The 18360-nt window shown below is 41.9% G+C and overlaps 2 protein-coding genes, 7 non-coding genes and 2 pseudogenes across 10 annotated transcripts; 1 reads left to right on the top strand and 10 right to left on the bottom strand.

Annotated features, from left to right (window-relative positions):
• The first annotated feature begins 1775 nt into the window (after window positions 1–1775).
• LOC125534698 lies at window positions 1776–9181 on the top strand (annotated as a pseudogene).
• An 835-nt stretch (window positions 9182–10016) lies between these two features.
• LOC125535012 lies at window positions 10017–12092 on the bottom strand. Its single transcript, XM_048698074.1, has 3 exons — window positions 11880–12092; window positions 11699–11764; window positions 10017–10264 (listed from the first exon to the last, which is right to left on the bottom strand). The coding sequence occupies exons 1-3, from the start codon at window positions 11925–11927 to the stop codon at window positions 10226–10228; spliced, it is 153 nt and encodes a 50-aa protein (XP_048554031.1). The 5' UTR covers window positions 11928–12092; the 3' UTR covers window positions 10017–10225.
• Window positions 12093–12656: 564 nt separating this feature from the next.
• LOC125535011 lies at window positions 12657–17758 on the bottom strand. 2 transcript variants are annotated; one of them, XM_048698073.1, is made up of 6 exons: window positions 17448–17758; window positions 17253–17355; window positions 16519–16592; window positions 15659–16285; window positions 13147–13224; window positions 12657–13041 (listed from the first exon to the last, which is right to left on the bottom strand). In XM_048698073.1, exons 1-6 carry the CDS (start codon window positions 17652–17654, stop codon window positions 13009–13011), a joined length of 1122 nt encoding a protein of 373 aa, XP_048554030.1. In that variant the 5' UTR covers window positions 17655–17758; the 3' UTR covers window positions 12657–13008. The 2 variants fall into 2 exon arrangements, with proteins under 2 accessions (XP_048554030.1, XP_048554029.1); XM_048698072.1 differs by having other exon boundaries at window positions 12703–13224; window positions 17448–17757.
• On the bottom strand, window positions 13724–13832 carry LOC125541969. The gene has a single exon (XR_007297757.1). It is a non-coding gene; the product is annotated as a small nucleolar RNA snoR103 (small nucleolar RNA).
• Window positions 14038–14144, bottom strand: LOC125541958. Its single transcript, XR_007297748.1, has one exon. It is a non-coding gene; the product is annotated as a small nucleolar RNA snoR103 (small nucleolar RNA).
• LOC125541963 lies at window positions 14188–14295 on the bottom strand. The gene has a single exon (XR_007297753.1). It is a non-coding gene; the product is annotated as a small nucleolar RNA snoR103 (small nucleolar RNA).
• On the bottom strand, window positions 14350–14457 carry LOC125541959. The gene has a single exon (XR_007297749.1). It is a non-coding gene; the product is annotated as a small nucleolar RNA snoR103 (small nucleolar RNA).
• LOC125541960 lies at window positions 14513–14619 on the bottom strand. Its single transcript, XR_007297750.1, has one exon. It is a non-coding gene; the product is annotated as a small nucleolar RNA snoR103 (small nucleolar RNA).
• On the bottom strand, window positions 14695–14800 carry LOC125541961. Its single transcript, XR_007297751.1, has one exon. It is a non-coding gene; the product is annotated as a small nucleolar RNA snoR103 (small nucleolar RNA).
• On the bottom strand, window positions 14976–15083 carry LOC125541966. The gene has a single exon (XR_007297756.1). It is a non-coding gene; the product is annotated as a small nucleolar RNA snoR103 (small nucleolar RNA).
• LOC125541968 lies at window positions 15394–15506 on the bottom strand (annotated as a pseudogene).
• Window positions 17759–18360: the final 602 nt, after the last annotated feature.

Genomic DNA, 18360 nt, shown 5'->3' with positions numbered 1-18360 from the left:
ACCTAAGGACTCATCACGATGTGGATTTTGAAGTAAATCTATATAATTCTGGGAGCGTAACCCATTTTGGTTGCAAAAATTGGGAAGCATTTTGCAAGATGTATGGTTTTGATGACGGTATGCTTGTCACCATGGATCTTGGTGATCCTAAAATCAAGCAAGACAATATGGACATTTGGGTCCTTGTTGATACGCCTCAAATTCTACCGCTATGTGAGTTTCTCAAACATAGTTATTAGCTAATTTATATTGTTTATTTAAAAATAGTTGACAGCTTATTTTCATTGTTCAAAGAATGTGCGGGAGATGGTAGACAAAACCCACTACACCGATAGTTCCGAATTAACAACTTACAAGGAGAAAAATCATCTGGTCGGATTTTGTACTGACATTGAGAATTACAATATCTACAATCAAACTCCTCAACATTATGGTCAATACGTGCCACTAGTGCATGTGTTCAACTACGGTAACTACCATGGAGATACCCTGGTAAGATTTTTTACTATTACGATATCCGTGCATCTTTTGCATACTTCTAAAACTAGTACATCATTGCTAACTATGAAGTTATTACTATGTTTTTCAACAGATAAGCTCAGAGAATTGTATGCCTTATTTGATGTATCAGAAAGGTAGCCTTAATGTTTTGAACATACAGCCAGGTCATCCACTGGGCACCTATACCGTTTGTGCTCACTTTTATCATTAGTTACCTTGCTGTTTTTATATTTTCAGATTACAAAAACATATATCTACCATCCATATTGCACTTGTATCACCATCTCTTCGCCGAACTAGTGCACCTATACAATTTACCATTGTATTGGGTGTGTTGGGGACACAAGAGGCTCTTTGTTATTTGGTTGCAGGGTTGCTTGAGAGAGACCATCTTCATCCTACGCCTCCTACGGATTGATAAACCTTAGGTCATCCACTTGAGGGAAATTTGCTACTGTCCTACAAACCTCTGCACTTGGAGGCCCTACAAGAAGAAAGTTGTATAGTAAACATCAACCGCGTCCGCCACCCACTGCCCTCGCCCTGTGTGCACCGCCCCTTGCGTTGGTGGTCGGACCCGGTGTTTGCTCCATTGGGCATAGGCATCAGGTCTTGTAACAACCCCAGCCTAAAACCCTAGCCTTTCGCATTATATTTTGGATTGTATTGTAATTTTGGTTGGATAATTTATGGATTAAATTATTATTTTATTTTAAAACTTCTATAATTCACCTAAAATTATTTTACCAAGCATTTGAGTTGCCAATCTTATCAAGCATTTTGGTTTTCGATTATCCTTTTGCATCTTTGAAAAATATCATGCATTTTTCTACTTCAAGTCCGTTCTCTAAACTCTGCCCAATTTTTTTGATGATTTTCCTATGCTCCTCCAAAAAAAATCATGTTTTTTCGACACTCTCCACACCTAGCCCCAGTTCAAACCCATTTGAATTTAAATTCAAATGAGCTTGAATTTAAACCTTCAAATATGTCCCGTTCCATTTTTCCTGATTCACACACTTTTTTATAAAGAGCAGGAAAATTATCACATTGCACCAACTTGTCTTTTTTACCTCTGAACTTTTCCTTTTAGCTTTGTGTTTATTTGCACAGTCAGCTTGCGGATCCTCGCCGAGCAGAAACCACTGCAGATCTGCAGGGAGGAGGAGGGGGGAGAATGGACGCCTCGTCGGTGGCGTGCGTGTTGCTTATCTTGTTGTTGGATGCTGGATACCAGCACTGCGATCACATCTCAAGACGTCGTGTATATATGTATGCGAGAATTGACCCCCAGGCTGCTCAATGTGATTGAATCAGAGCAACACGTCATGAAGATGGCCAAACACATCAAAGCCATCACAACCAGGTAATAAACAACCAATCACCATACTTCTCTTTATTCTTGGGCCAGCCAAACTAAACCTGTTTCCTTTTCTCTCCATGCCAGACTTGGGGTGCCTCTTGTGTTCAAATCATAGTCAAGCTTTGATAAAGCAAACCGCACATCGTCGAAATCCTTCCACGGTCCTGGTCTGGAACAATGCCTAAAGGTCCGTGCGACGAAATAATGTTACACCTTTTGTCTCTTCCGTATCTAACCTTTTCACCTCGCTATATCAGATCCTTGAAAAGGTGATACGGCCTTCCAGTGGTCACCGACGTGCATGAAAGCTGCCAGGTATGCATTTAATTCTATTAATCCTGTATATGCAAGGAAATTCTCATCTGTTTTGTTACCAAATTCTTCTGTGTCGCTCGCTTAATATTTCTGCATACTTAGCTGAGTCCATTAATTATGTTTCCTTCCTATGAAATGTTACTGTACCACAGGTACCATCACTTTTTCTTACAACATTTTTTTAAACCATGAACAGCTTTGAAACGCGAACATTTTTATAATTCCAAATTTCTATGGAAACACAAACAACTGTTGGAACGTGAACGTTTCTTGCAACTCCAGAAAAGAAATGGAAAAACAACAAACATTTTTGTAACAGAAGCATAAGACCATCATTTTTTGAAATTTTTGAAAAGAATATGAAAACGGGAACATTGATTGAATTCCAAACAAATTATAATAGATGAACATTTTTTGGAATCCAAATCATTTATCTAACAGTTGTGAAATTTTTGAATAAACACATTTTGAACAATGTTTGGAAAACACGAACTTTTTCTGAAATTCTTGATTTTTTCGAGAAATGACAAACATAATTTGAAGACATGTACAATTTTTTTTAAAGTTATGAACAATTTCTTAATTTTTTGAACATTGACTAATAAATATGAATATTTTGAAATTTAGAAAATTGGTTTTAAAAATATTTGAAATATTGAAGGTTCAGTGGTCACTAAGGATGCTCAATAGGCGAGACCATAAGTTATTTGCTTCGCTCATTCTATCCATTTGGTTAACAACGTCATGCGACGAGTGTCAATTAGGAAATTCCATATGGTTCGGGAGTAGCGTCAAATAGATGGCAACACACACAGGAGACCGGCCGACTGGGCTGGCCCATTGACACTCGCAAAAACAGAAAATAATTCACCAATATGACAATTTTAAGTAACTATTTTTAATTATGATTTTTAAGTACTTTTTCCCTTCGAACCTAGCATGGATGGAAACCATGGGCATGCCCACGTGCTAGCAAAAGTTGGGATCGTTACAAGAATGTCCCAAAAAACACAATGCTTAATGGCGGGTGTCTGGATAGGCCATGAGCACGTTTTCCTGAACATCCTGAAATGGCCCCAATTTTCTTCATGGCTTGTATGACCAATTGAAGGCACCATGCCAAGTTTCTTGGGTTTTCGAAAAGTTTTGCATTTTCTGGTGTTTTCTTTGTCAAAAAAGATCGGTAAATGATTGGACGTGTCGCAACCTGAATACGGTGTCGGAAATTGTTCAAACCTGGCATGTATGCCTACCTTGGGCATGCCCACCTGCATGGAAAATTAGGATCATTTCAAGAATGTCCAAATAGATCATGTTCAACGGAGAGTGTTCGGGTAGGCCAGAAAGGTCCGTCTGAGAGCACGTTGCTTCTCAACATCCTTTAATTGGCCCTGGTTTTTTCATGGCCTTTTATGACTAATTCAAGGCACCGGTCCGAGTTGCCTGGGTTTCGACAAGTTTGCCTTTTCTAGAGTTTTCTCGGTCAAAAAATGCCGATAAATGGCCGGAGGTGTCGCGACTTGCATACGGTGTCAGAAATCATTCAAACCTGGCATGGATGCATACCATGGGCATGCCCACCTACTTGCAAATGTTGGGTTCATTTCAAGAATGCCCAACAAACATTTTTGTTTCTTTTTAATAACCGAATTCAAATCAGGTTAGGTATTAAACCGTATAACTGAAAGAAAAAACTGAAATCTAGGCATCCAGTACGAGGCCCCCTCTCGCGTGTCACTCAACACCAAATGCTCAATCGCACGCGTGTGTCCAACCATGCAGGATACAAATGGCCCAATGCATGCTTTGTTCCCCACGTGAGAGCTAAACCAGCTAAGCTATTGTGGATTTGAAATAAGTTCATCAATGCTGAAAAAATATTCATGTTTAAAATTTTCCAAAAAAGTCCAGCAAAAAGTTGAAAAATAAGCTCGAGAAATTGAAAAGGATTAAACAATTTGAGAACAAATTCATGATTTTTTTTCTATTTTAAAAGTTTCACACATTTGAAATAACAGGAACGAAAACAAAGGAAAAATAAAATAAAAAAGGAAAACAAACCAGAATAAAGCCCGTTTTAAAAAACATGAAAAACCGGCCTAAAACTTCACGAAGTTACATTTGCCACATAATAAGCCACAAAGAAAGCAAGTCAAGTTGTGTTCATAAAATTGTTCAGAAAGTTACTTCTTAAGTTTGCACGCTCCTCATATCTCTTTAAAATTATTGAAAATGTTGTTCAAAAGAATATACTTAATATTTTGAACTAACATATATCTTTTTTTGAAATGTTCATGCTTTTAAAAAATGTTGTTCAAATTTTCGAAATATGTCATGCTTATAAAAAAACTGAAATTTTCGAAAACTGTCGGATTTTAAAACATTATTTGATTTGTAAAATTTTATTCAGAATTTCCAACAAATGTTTGAATTTTTTTTAAAAGGTACCTAAATTATGTATTAGTGTTAGTTCTTAAGTATGTGCACTCCTCGTTTTGCAGAAACATTAGTCAGCTTAACTGGTATGCCACTCACGGTTGTTGCAAGAGATGTGTGGTTAGATTCCTAGCTAGTTTTTTTGTGATTTTTCACAGCCCGCGAAGAGGCGCGCTCCTTGGTGTTAGTTTCTAAGAGTTGACGTCATTTCTTTACACAGTCATTAGTTGGGTCAACTGGTGAGCCACTCAGGCTTGTTGCAAGAGGTCTGCGGTATCTCCACTTGATTTGTTTTTCTTTTCAATTTTTACATCCTGTGAAGGGGCACGCTTACTACAGCCATCACCATTGGGCCCGGCCCAGTCCGGCGGGGGTTGGGTGTCGTATACGAAAAAAAATTCATCATTAACTAGAAAAAACAAAAAAAAAACCATCTTACCTTTTATTATGAAGAGGTATAAACAGATCTCCACCGTTGATGTGTTTAGGGGGGTTGTATCGAAGAAGAAGTGACATTTGAATATGACATGTCTGAATCTAAAATATCTTTGTTTGAATATATTGCTAGGATTTTTGTGTTGAATTTGTACTGCTACATGCGTTATTGTGCCCTTTGTGTGTCCTTTGCTCTCAAGTGTAAGCCAAAGATGCTTTCTAACTATATAATTCACTAAATCAGTGTGAAGCTGTTGGAAGAGTTGCTGATATTATACAGATTCCAGCTTTCCTCTGTCGCCAGGTACTAGATCAAGCATGAATCTTACCCTAATAATAAAAGGGCTATTGCTTCTGCCCGTACGTCATATAATTTACCTCCAAAGTTGCTACAAATTACCGAGTATGCCACCTATAAGTCAGAAAAAACGTTTCGTTTTTTTCATCGCAGGTCGCTGCGCTAAATTTGGTTTATCAGCTAGCGAACCTCCCTTAACATCAGTAAAGATGTTGTAGCGTGGTGGCTAGAGCGCCACACATCTACCCAGGAGGTGCGGGTTTGAATCCAGTCGTCACCCCTTTTTAATTTTAATTTAGTTTTAGAAATTAAGAGAAACCACAAGGAGTACAAGACCTCTATATGAGGTAAACACGTTCCCTTTTTGTCAGTCATTATGTACCCTTGGCCTTTTCTTTTGCGGGGAAAAGGGATTGTATTGATTAAATAATAGTCACATTACAATCCCGTAGGATGAGGTCTAATATTTCATCAGGCCCTGATCCTAACCAAACTGTTGTCCGTTCCTCTAGACGACCAAAACGAGCAAGCAGATCGCTCGCTTGGTTCATTTCCCGGGAGATTTTGTTGACAATGAAACGCCTCCCTTGCTTCATGAGATGCTTCACGTGCTCGACTAGATGTACCCTTGGCCTTTTAATGTGGGAGCTCATGTACAAAGTTTTCTTTACCAGTTACTACACCCATGGTGTCAGGGCATGTTTTCTATGTGCCGCACTTCAACTAAAAGTCATCTCAAGTCAGAAAAGAATTTCTTTATTTCCGTAGCTGAACTCGCGAACCATGATTTATCCGGAAAAAAAATCATGCAACCTTGCCACCACAAAATATGAAGTTTTCCGTTTGTACTATCAAATATAAAAAAGTTCTATGTTTATTGCAATCCTCAAGAGAAAAAGTTACTGCCCGAGTGCACTTCTCTACTGCAGATTTGAGTTTATTTTCTTAAAGTTCTATTAGTGTAACTCTTGATTTTTCAACCTATTTTTGTCACTCACTTAGAATTTTAGTTCATATTAAAGATATGCAATCTTTGTTCCCACATATCTCGGTAAAGATTAAATTCAGCTTGACTGCAAATGCATTTTGCAGATACAATCGTCTCTCCCGTTGCAACGCACGGGTCTTTTTGCTAGTCTATTCTAATATCTCATTCAACATGCCTAATATAAGTATCTGTGGCAACAGACTGACCTTCTAGTGGCTGTGGCTAAGACTGGGAAGATTATCAACATCAAGGAAGGGCAATTCTGTGCTCCGTCTGTAAGTTGCATTTCTATTTGGCAGTCTTCCCAAATCTGGAATGTAGTACTCCATCTTTTGATTCTTATAAGATGCGTTTGAGTTGGCACCTTGACAAAATTAAACTTTAACCATAAATTTCTTTTCCAATATATTGTTTGTACCTATCAAGAAAATTATGACAGCGTGGAAAGCACATTTAAACACGGGGCATATTTACTAAACCTTTATATTGTTTGACTATATATTGGTCAAACATTAGAAAGATACAATCTCATGTTTCATGGGCGCTTCATACGAATCAAAATAGGAGCACTATTGTTGCCACTATCTGCGTTATTGCTGGTGCCATTGTCTGTTTTAGCGTTAGCCTAAAAAACTCATGCTTAGTTTGTTCAATAATGTCCTTTGTGTAGGGAAGTTTCACATCATGTGATTTCTTTCTCTATGAGATTGAATGGTCAGGCAAAGTTGAAGCTAATTGCGCTTGTTTGGACCTTTTATTCTACTCTTTATTAATCCAACATTAGAAACATGTGTGTGCTACTTAACAGGTTATGGCCAACTCTGCGGAGAAAATTAGACTTGCTGGAAATCAAAATGTGATGGTCTGTGAGCGAGGCACCATGTTTGGCTACAGTTAAGTCATCTTTTGGCCTTTTTTTTGTACTGCCTGCTTCAGAAGTAAATAAATAAGAGAAAACACATAATATCATATTACATTATATGCTATGTAATTATCAGGAAACATATTGTACTGACTAGGGTATCCTGCTCTTTCTGGACACTCGGATATGATGTGGCATGGGGAATAATGATTGTTGTGAAGAAAAAAAACATGAAAAGTGACATCTGAGGGCTAACTAGCTCTTCAAATGTCTCTGTGTCCCTAGCCATTTAGCATTTTAGCTTGTTTGAATTTACTAATAGCAGTACATACTAATAGTCATGTTGGGGCACCATGTAGTGCAGCTGCCCTAAAACCAAGTGAGCAATACAACCATTTGCCCGCTTTCCTTATTCAGGTTAAAGGAGAATCAGGCATTAGTCTTCCTGCAACATGCAACTTATGTTAGCAGATAACTGATTTGGCAGTATCTTGTTTTGTCTTCATTGCACACACAGATGATCTAATTGTTGATCCAAGAAACTTTGAGTGGCTGAGGGAAGCAAATTGCCCAGTTGTAAGTATTATCACCTTGCTTTTGTCCACAATTGCACAATCACATATTCAGGTTGGTTCTATTCATGAAAAGCTCTGCTTAGGTTATCATTGGTGTTCGGCCACAATAAAAAAAAGGTTATCATTGGTGACATTGGGTATATCCGGATGTCCAGTATTCATAATGGCGTGATATTTGCAAAAGATGGCATTAACCTATTTTGCAACATTTGAGCTCTATCATATAATGGAGGTAGTTGTTTTTTAGTGTCAATTAAGTGATTAAGCATCGAGCTTTTTTTCCCTCTAGGGGCACATTTGCCTTAATATGGCAGATGTAGTCTAGCTTTTGTGCTATTTTCTGTTGTTATTACTCGATAATGGATTTGGGTTATTTAGACATGAACCAGATGATCGCCCTTTCAATAGTTGAATTGTACATTGAATTCTTGATCGTGTATGCTCAAATATCATGTTATGTGGTAACTATAAATGTACGATGAACGATGACATAGATCAGTGATAGAGAGGTATGCATTTTCAGGTAGCTGATGTAACACATGCTCTACAACAACCAGCTGGGGAAAAGGTATACTCACCTATTTCCAATATGCTTCTCTTGGTTTAGGGTAATTGTCCTCGCCGACATTTTTGCTCAACCTTACGCAAATTGTTCTTGTCTTCCTTTTTTTTTTCCCTTTGACAGAGTCATGTCGATTTGTGAATAACATCATGATGTTTAAATGTTGCCAATAGTTTACATGGAAAGTTGTGGCAGTTGACCAAATTCTTGATTAATTAAACCTCTTCCAAACTAACTGTCTCTTGAGGATTTTAATTTTGCTCGACCGGGCATTGATTCTGTTTTGTAAGCTTGATGGTGGTGGGGTTGCAAGTGGGGGCTTACGAGAACTCATACCATGCATCGCAAGGACTGCTGTTGCAGTTGGTGTTGATGGTATTTTCATGGAGGTAGGTCGATGAAGCTGCTATCATGTTGGTTTTTGCTCCTTGTACCTTCCATTTTTGTTATGATCCATAGAGACACAACAATGTTTGTAAGATTATTTTCACAATCCTATGACAGGTACATGATGACCCCCTGAATTCACCGTGTGATGGGCCAACTCAATGGGTAACCTTTCCCATCACTGTAAGACATTTTCAATCATAACGTGTGATGATATGCTCACTTATTACTCTTCAGCATTTGTTTGTAGCCATTGCGCAATTTGGAGGAGGTGTTGGAAGAATTGATTGCGATCGCTGTAAGCGTTAGACATCCTTGCTTGGGTATGTATAGTGAGGCCAAACATCTCTCTAAGCGCTCACCGTTTTTCTTTCTCTTTGTGTGAAGCGGGTCACGAAAGGAAAGAAACCGCTCAGGATCTACTTGACTCCATTTAAGGAATGATTTGGCAGTGGATAGCAATAGGAAACCTTGTCGCTGCCAATATGGTGTATTAGTCTCTTTCCAAGCGTAGCATAGCAGTCACAGAGTTGCTGTTTTGAATCAGAGTCGATCCGAAAGTTTTGATTTGTGGTGTTTCAGTTGGAGAACATTTTGTTGAAATCGGACGGCAGGGTAAAGAAACACACAGGGTTGCATGACCATGATGATAGCAGCTTCCTCTATTTATCCCTGGTGATAAAACTGATACAGTTGTGGACAATGCTCCTTGAAAATCATAATGCCTATTAGGGGAACAAACAAACGAGTATGTTGCAACTTTTCTTAAAAGAAACTACACTAATCTACTTCGAGGTAACGGCACAACATAAACGTGTTCAGCAGGAACGCTGGAAATTTGAATGGCCTTTCAAGCAACAGTTGCTACAACAATAATCTTACTACTCCCTCCGTCCCATAATATAAGAACGTTTTTGCCACTTGTGTAGTGTCAAAAACATTCTTATATTATGGGACGGAGGAAGTAGTAATTAACAACTTATGTTTGTTCAGTAGAAAGAAAAAAAGAAATTCAGCACTGTGCTACCTTCACTCTACCTGCGCTTAGGACATCAATTTTTTGGCAGTAAATTTTCAGAATTCACATTCACAATTGATAGGATACCTTTCTAGAGATTGTACAAAGAGCAACTTATCATTAAGAGCGTTTGGTTGAACTGCTATGTAGGTCTATTGAACTTGCTATATATTGAAGAAAAAACTAGATAAATGCAGTCGCCGAGATGCTCGCTAGACCAGCTTGCCGAGCAAAAACTAGATGACACAACAAAAACTGGGCCAGGATGCATCGCAGTACCACACCAAAGGATTTTTTAAGTTTCACTCTTCCTGATTTCAAATCGATTCAGCCGAGGATATTATTTTCCACAAGCAAAAAACTAAGGTTCAGCTCCCACATGGGTCTGGGGTTTCTTGGGTTTCAGACACAAATCACAGAACCGAATGCACATATAGAAGGTACATCGTGAATCTACGGCGTCAACGCGCTGGAGCTACTTGTCCTCAGTGATGAGCAGCTGCTTCCTCCTTGGGCTTGGTCATCTGGACAGCCGGAAAAAAAAAGCATGCAACTGTAAGAAGATGGTTTGATGGTAACAAGGGAAAAGAATTGCAAAGATCTTCGATTTAGACACCGATTCAGTGTAGAGAAAAGCATATGTACATAATAATCCAGCAGACAGGAAAAGATAACCAACGTACACTAAGCAGTTCAATGGATCTGCTAAATGTAAATAAGATAGGGGGTGAGAAAACAAGATGAACATTATTATCTCTAACAAGCCTGCTATGAAGACAGAACATTGCTACACGTACGACACTACAATCGAACAGAGCCTAACATCACGCATGCTGAGTGGAGCAGCATCGTTGGTTTACTGGTCGTATTAAAATCGGATCCTAGACTGTCATATGTGAAGTAGTTTTCTTAATGACTGCTGAAGCAGAAAACAAGATGTTTATGATTCAGCAGTGATACTCAGATATTTGCAGGTATGGTTTCATTTATACAGCAGTTGGATTGTTCTATAGTATCAACTGTGTCCAATCAATCTCGAAATGCCACCGAGCAGAGCATAGAAAGAAAAGTCCCTAAATCTATACAGATCATGGTACAAGCTTGCCTGAGCAAGATGTATCTCGAGCAACTTAAATTACTTATAAATACAAGACATACACCATGAGTGATACAACCTACTACGTCCGTACCATAATATACGGATCATTTTACAAGCTAAAAAAACTTGCAAAACGATCTTATATTATGGGACAGAGGGAGTACAAATTAAGCTGTGCAGTGTTCAACCAGGCCTCAGACTCAACTGTGAGATGACAACAGAACAAAATTCAAATGACAGCAAGCAGGTTCAACCAGAACCAGAGGAAGATCCTTTTATTTTATTTTTCTGTAAGAGTAAGAGAACATGCTAACAAGAAGCAAGTCTATGGAACTATCCCATGATGATGCTACATATTATTACTGAAACTAACAGAACATGGTAACAAGTGTTAACAACCAGTGCGTCATGCTACATAACCCTATCAAAATCGAGAAACAAAACCCTTGGGTAAGTGGGACACCAATTGCTAGGTGGTGGCAATAGATGCCGAAGTGGGATAAGAATCCTACTTGCGGTAGTGGGCACCCACATTGTCAACAGCGTCTCCGAACCCAAACCCTTGGTAAATCTCGGGCTCAACAGACAGGACGCGACACAGACCAAACCAGAAGAATAATCAACCAGCAAATCAGCCCCATCTCCGAAGGCAACCCCTTGGCTTTTTTTTTTTTTGCGAGGGAAGGCAACCCCTTGGCTAATAATCTCAGATTCGCGGCACACAGAGCACAGTCCTAGGATCAAACCCTCCTAACCCTAGGAACCACCGACCAACCGACCCACATCGGAAGCTACCAAATCGCATCGATCGCGCGGTGCCATAGGGGATGGAAGAGGGGGATTGGGCGCGTTACGGTACCTTGAGGATGCCGAGCTTGATGGAGCCGTAGACGACGCCGACGCCGACCGCGGAGACCCTGGCCACCTGCAAAGCAACGTCCATCGCGAGGACGCCGATCATCGGTCAGTCAGTCATCCAGATCTGATCCGCGAGGCCGCGGAGGAATAGGAGTTCTATGAGGGCGCTTTCGAGTTCTTACGAGGGCGAGGGTGCTCTTGCCGGAGTAGGGTCCCGGGGTGAACGGCATGGCTGCGGCGGCGGCGGCGACGGCGGGATCCGGGACGACGACGAGGGTTTGGTTGGCGCTGCGACGGCCGGGTGGAGGGCTCCTCTTCTCTTCTCTCTCTCTTTCGTGGGTGAGAAGTAGGGGAGGGCTCGGGTGATAAAGAAGACAGGGATGGATCGGGTGGGCCGGGCCGGGCCGGGGCTTATACTGGCGGCCCGCGGCGGAGACTTGTTGCGGGTGGGGCCCGCGTGGCAGTGCTGGGGAGCGGGCGGTTACTTCTTGTGCTCCAAGAAGAAGAGTCTCCTCCCTCTTGGAATTTTGTTTTTCTCAACTTGTTTTGGAAGCTTGGTTTCAAAAATTTGTCTTCACCCTCTTGCTAAGAATTTACGTAAACACGAGGGAAATTTGCGATTTCCAACCACTTTCTGGTTATTTTTCGCAGCATCGCCCTTCTCTCGTATGCTTGCACACTACTCCCTCTGTCCGAAAAAGCTTCTTATCCCTCAAATGGACATCCCCATTTGAGGTTTCCGGACAGAGGGAGTACTATTTTGACAGTTGGTAACATGATACCGCGAGCGGTTTTCCCAACAATGAAATCGCCGCCCTTTTAGTCAGGTTTATTTATATACACAGAAGAGAAATGCCAAACCAGCACCATATGGAGGAAATGCCTGTGTATAAGATATCAAGTGTGTATGACATTCCTCTGAAATGGTGCTACACAACAAGCACCAATTTTCCCAAACAGAAACGCAAGCACTCCCTGTAATCATCCACAATGTGCACATTTATGTCCTCTCACACATCCACCACTCAACATTTTATACACCAACGGCAGAAACACACAGCTATTACTGAGGGGAGTTTGTATCACATCTCAAACACCTCGTGAATTCCGGCCCCAGGGCACCACCTGGTTAACACACACATACATACATACACCGGTCAGTGAGCTCTCCCATTCGCGCAGCGCCCACGAATATGTTACAAAAGGGCCTCCAAAATAAGGGAGAGGATGTAGGTTACAAAACACAATCGCCGCCTCCAGTGAGCACGCGGCGCAAGATAAAACTTAAACCTGATCACTAACTCCACACACCTAAACACAGCCATCATGGAGGTCTAACAGCAGCTGCACATGTCAGGATACCATTAGATCAGACTACTACGAGGGGGGAGGGGGAGGAGGGGCGGGGGCCTTCAGCTTTGGGACCTTGAAACTGGAGTGGAAGAGTACCTGCTGAGGCGCAGGTGATGACGACGACGCGGGTCTCAGGTGCGTCATCCTCGAGGAGCAACGCCGGAGCGCCAGTCCCTGCACGCATCAATGGTGTTCTGTCAGCACACATATTCCTCCACATAGTATCCGTAGATTATACTTTTACCAGCTCAGTTGCACCACAGGAGAACAAGGGTACAAAAGAAACCAGGAAAGAAAAACCAAGGAAGGTCTTGAAGCAAGTAGTATGTTTTCTATGCCATATACCACAATACAAGCTCAGAAAACATTTAATAACAGGTCCAACTTTCAACATGGTGATACACATTGCACCAAACTACAGCAAAATATCTTGAAGCTACTATTTATAAGAACAAAATAAAACTTCCTAGCACTCAAAACCAAGCACATTAGGTTCAATTAACCTCAATCTGTACATCCGTATTCAAAGCTCACATTGCCAACATTTGTATAAAACTTTGATGCTCAACACTTCTAAGTATGTAAAGGATCGCTCTTGTCCATGATATAGTTAAAACTTTATTGTGATTGCAGAGATATTCGGAAACCGAAAGTTTATCAATAGTCTCGAGGAAACTATGCGACAGTCCCATTGCGAGCATTCAAGACTTAAAGAACAATCTCACCAAGTTTCCATCAGTTTACTGTTCGTCCATATTTACAGCAAGATGCAACTCATGCAGCCCACCAAGAATTAGGACATCATAATATGTGAGGCAGAAAATTCAAAGCGACACAGGCAAAGACGATAGGCCCTCTCATTGTCGTGTAATTTGGACTATGCACGCAGACAAATAAACTAGCCACCTCAGGTGTAGAAATAGTTCAGATGAAATACTGATAATGAAAACAGCATATGTTTGCCATCCTACTACTGGTATCACAAGTGTATCTATGATGGTCCTTTATGAGCACCTACAACTCACATGATGCTCATCTAAATTCCATCAGCATTACTATGTGTCCATATTTACAGCAGGATGCATCTTACGCGGCCTACCAAGAATTAGGACATTGATGTGCAAAAAGGATTACAGTGTATATGTGGTGGTCCTTCATGAGCATCTACAACTCACATGATGCTCACCTAAATTCCAACAACATTATTGTTTGTCCATATTTTACAGCAGGATGCAACTTATGCAGCCTACCAAGAATTAGGACATAGATGAGTCATGTCCTACTACTAGTCTACCAAGTGTATATGTGGTGGTCCTTTATGAGCATCTACAACTCACATGATGCTCATCTAAATTCCACCAACATTATTGTTTGTCCATATTTTACAGCAGGATGCAACTTATGCGGCCTACCAAGAATTAGGACATAGATGAGTCATGTCCTATTACTAGTCTCCACAAGTGTATATGTGGTGGTCCTTTATGAGCATCTACGACTCACATGATGCTCATCTAAATTCCATCAACATTATTATCTGTCCATATTTACGGCAGGATGCAACTTATGCGGCCTACCAACAATTAGGACATAGACGAGCAAAAAGGTTTACAGTGTCGTGTCCTACTATTAATCAGTCTCCTGGGTGTATATGTGATGGTCCTTTATGAGCATCTACGACTCAGTGATGCTCACCTAAATTCCATCAACCTTATTATTTGTCCATATTTACAGCAAGACGCAACTCATGCGGCCTACCAAGAATTAGGACATAGATGAGCACTTGGTTAGTGCCATAAGAGTGGTACGTTCGGTCTTGCTTCTGCGTATAGATGAACAAACCAGTAATACAAGGTTACAAGCAAGGTTGACAGTAATATGGTTAAATCAAGGAAAATATTTGGCCACGTTCTTAAGTCTCCTTGAATTCATATCTGATGGTCCTTCATGAGCACGTAGCAAGGAACATAATGCTCACCTAAAATCCATCAAGTTAACTCTTTGTCCATATTTACAGCAAGACACAGCTGAGGCGGCTTGCCAAGAATTAGACATTACAATTATTGGTGAAAAGTTGCTACTGACGCAAGTAAATTGCAGATTTTACTATTTATGAACAAAAGCTGATCGCAACTCATGCAACATCAAAGACTTAGGACATTGTAACTGATGAGGAATGGGGTTACAATGCAATAAGATGCATAATATTTCCTCTCTGCGGAGGGTTGTTTACGCATATAGATGAGCAAGCTAGCAGTACAAGGTTACCCATTAGCTGGAAAGTGATAAACTGGTAAGTCAGAGACATATTTTGCCTGGTTCCGACTCCTCTAAGAATGTACTTTAGTATATGTGATGGTACTTTTGCTTTATGAGCACTTGCAACTCAACTAATACTCACTTAAATTACATCAACATTACTCTTTGTCCATATTTACAGCAAAATGCAACTCATGCAGCCTTCCAAGAATTAGACATTGCAACCAGATGTTGCTACACGGTCATAGGAAAAGTTATTTTTTTCTAAAACAGGAACTCAGCGTCTAGGTTATCAGTGGAGCATGTCAGTAGCTCAGTACATGAATGATATACTTGGGAATGGAATACTTACACTTGACAACGAAGAGGCACACTGACGCTTCTGACTGGTCTCAGGTTGATCTTCTTCTGCCATTTGCCTCCGAGGATTACCTTTAGACTTGCCCCGTACAGATGGACCTTCAGACCTAGATCTTCTATGTGTCCCACTGATATCCTTCTTCCGCTTTTGACTAGACTGAAGGTGCCCACTCTTGAGTTTTTGGATTTCATCATCTTTCTCACTGACCAGGGAGTGCATTTTTTGTAGCTTATCCTCAAGAGCCAGTACCTTCTTTTTGGCATCATTAGCTTCTGCTTGCAATCTGCCAACATCGTCATCCTTCTTTTGGGCCACCACTTGCAGTTGCAGCTCCTCCACCTTCCGCTGAAGCTTCTCTGCTGCTTCAGTAGCCTGTGCTGCCTCCATCTTCTTCTTCTTAAGGAGCGTCTCGTAATCCTTCTCCATTGTCTTGTACTGGTTCCACACAAAATCCTTTTCTGCAAGTAACGCGGAAACCTCACTCTCCTTTTGCGAGCTCAGGGCCTTATAGGCTTTCTTTAGCTTCCGTATCTCTGCTCTCAAATCTCTTCCGCTGTGCTCGGGGTCTGTAATCGGCTCGCTGAGCTCGGCACAACTTTCAGCTTCCTTCAGTTTTATCTAAAGTTAAGAAGAAAACAGGAGGAGCAGATACAAAACAACAGTTAACGAGATGGACAAAGTTTACTACTCCCTCCGTTCCGAATTACTTGTCTTAGATTTGTCTAGATACAGAGGTATCTAGCACTAAAATGAGTCTAGATACATCCGTATCTAGACAAATCCAAGACAAGTAATTCGGAACGGAGGGAGTACATGCTTGTGAGTAAAGCAACTTATGTTTTGGCAAGTACCTTCAGTTCATTGTTTTCTTGAGCCAAAGCAGCCGCATCCCTTTTGAAATCCTCCAAGTCACCATCTTGGTGTTCTACATCAAACACAAAACGCAATGATATCAGCAACCAGTAGCAATATAACTCCTTAGCGAAACGTTATTCCAAATGGAAAAAAGGAAAGCACTAGCTGTCATTATAAGTGGGTCGCAATCGCCAGGAATCCTGGTTCTTGATGAATGTGAACAGAAGCAATATGCTGTGGAAATGACGAAATATCATCGTTGGACTACCGCTTTGGCGTCCAACGGTGCAACGATGTATGAAATGCCGCCGTGATTAACAACTTTTGAAGCCCAAGCAATATTATGACATACACATTTGGTGAATTAGCTTAGAACTTCCGTAAAATGTCTGTAGGGCGAAACATACAGAAATAACTAAACCAGCACAGCAGCATACATACATACAGAGAATCTTGACAAAATTCACATCAGGCATGCCACAGCAAGCATCACAACAATGTCAATCCAAGCATTGCAGAGCGAACGCAAGCAAAGATGGAACATTTGGCGGGTGTGGCAGCGGATATGCCTCCGGAGACGACCCCTGAGCCGAAAAAGACGCCGGCTTTGGCACCTAGAGCTACCCAAAACCCTCCAGAAGAATCCATGCCCCAGGATTTCTGGATTTCTCCCACCAAATCGACAAGAACGGCACATAGGGGGAGGGGGTTGGGGAATTTGTGGTCTTACCGATGTAGATCCGGTGGCGGCGCACCTCGAGGTCCTTGTCGCCGAGGAGCAGGTCGAGCTTGGCGGCGTCGCCCCGCCGCAGGCAGTCCTCCACCCTCCGCGTCTGCCAGCGAAACCCTAGGGACCGTCAGCCGCCGGCCGGACCTCGTCGGAGAAGGATAGAATCAGGGAGGAAGGGGGGAGGGAGGGGCGGACCTCGTCGAGGCGGTCCCTGAGGACGGCGTCGCGGTGGAGCCAGAAGTCGTGCTGGATCTTGAGGACGGCCTCGAGGCGCGTGCGGTCGGCGAGCAGCGCCTCCACGTCCCGGTGGCTCTTCCGCAGGACGGCCACCATCCGGTCGTAGATGCGCAGCCACTCCTCCCGGCCGCCCTCCCGCGCCGGCGACGCGCCGCCGCCGGCCATGGATTGGTTCGAATCAGGGGTGGAGCGGGGGTGGTGGTGGGCGTTTCCGTCTTTTCACCTGAGGATTGCGGGCGGGGTTTGGGGGTCGGAGGGAGAGCCGGAAACGACCGTTGTTGCTTAAATAAAAGAAATCTCACATTTTTTTGAGGGAAAAAACCTCACATTAAATATCTTGCTCCATGGCCATGGAGAAAATAAATTTTCCTTTCGTTTTTACCTCTTCATTGTCATGGAGGTGTCTCCTTCGGCGTGGGTGAGGAGCCAGCGAGGGTGTGATCTCGTGAATCCACCTCCGGGGGTGAGCAGGGGATGCCGCCCCTGGTCTCCGGCGGCGGTGTAGGGCATCTCCCCCTGGCAGCGAACGCAACGCAATCGAGCTCCGTCATCGGTCGTTATCCCGGCAAACCTCAATCTCTGGGTCCTTCACTGTCTGCTCGACCGATGTTTGAGTGTGAAGACTTTGTCTCACCGCTGAGTGAGAGTTTTCTAATGACGAAAATGACATTGGGGTGTGGCGGCGTGGTTATGGGAGAAGGGTGAACACTTGTCCCTGAACATTTTTTTTGTCTCTTTTTAAAGCACATGTTCATCATTTGGCAAAAAGATGTACTACAACTTTACTTTACTTTGCCATTTGCCAGCAAGAGGCTCATTTATTCTGATCATTGTTGAGAAAATCGTTAACTAGTAGTTGCTCGGTTGGCTG

Source organism: Triticum urartu, chromosome 2 (assembly GCF_003073215.2).
Source record: "Triticum urartu cultivar G1812 chromosome 2, Tu2.1, whole genome shotgun sequence".
NCBI lineage: Eukaryota > Viridiplantae > Streptophyta > Magnoliopsida > Poales > Poaceae > Triticum > Triticum urartu.
The sequence above is the reverse complement of the archived record's forward strand: the minus strand, read 5'-3'. Positions and strand labels throughout refer to the sequence as shown.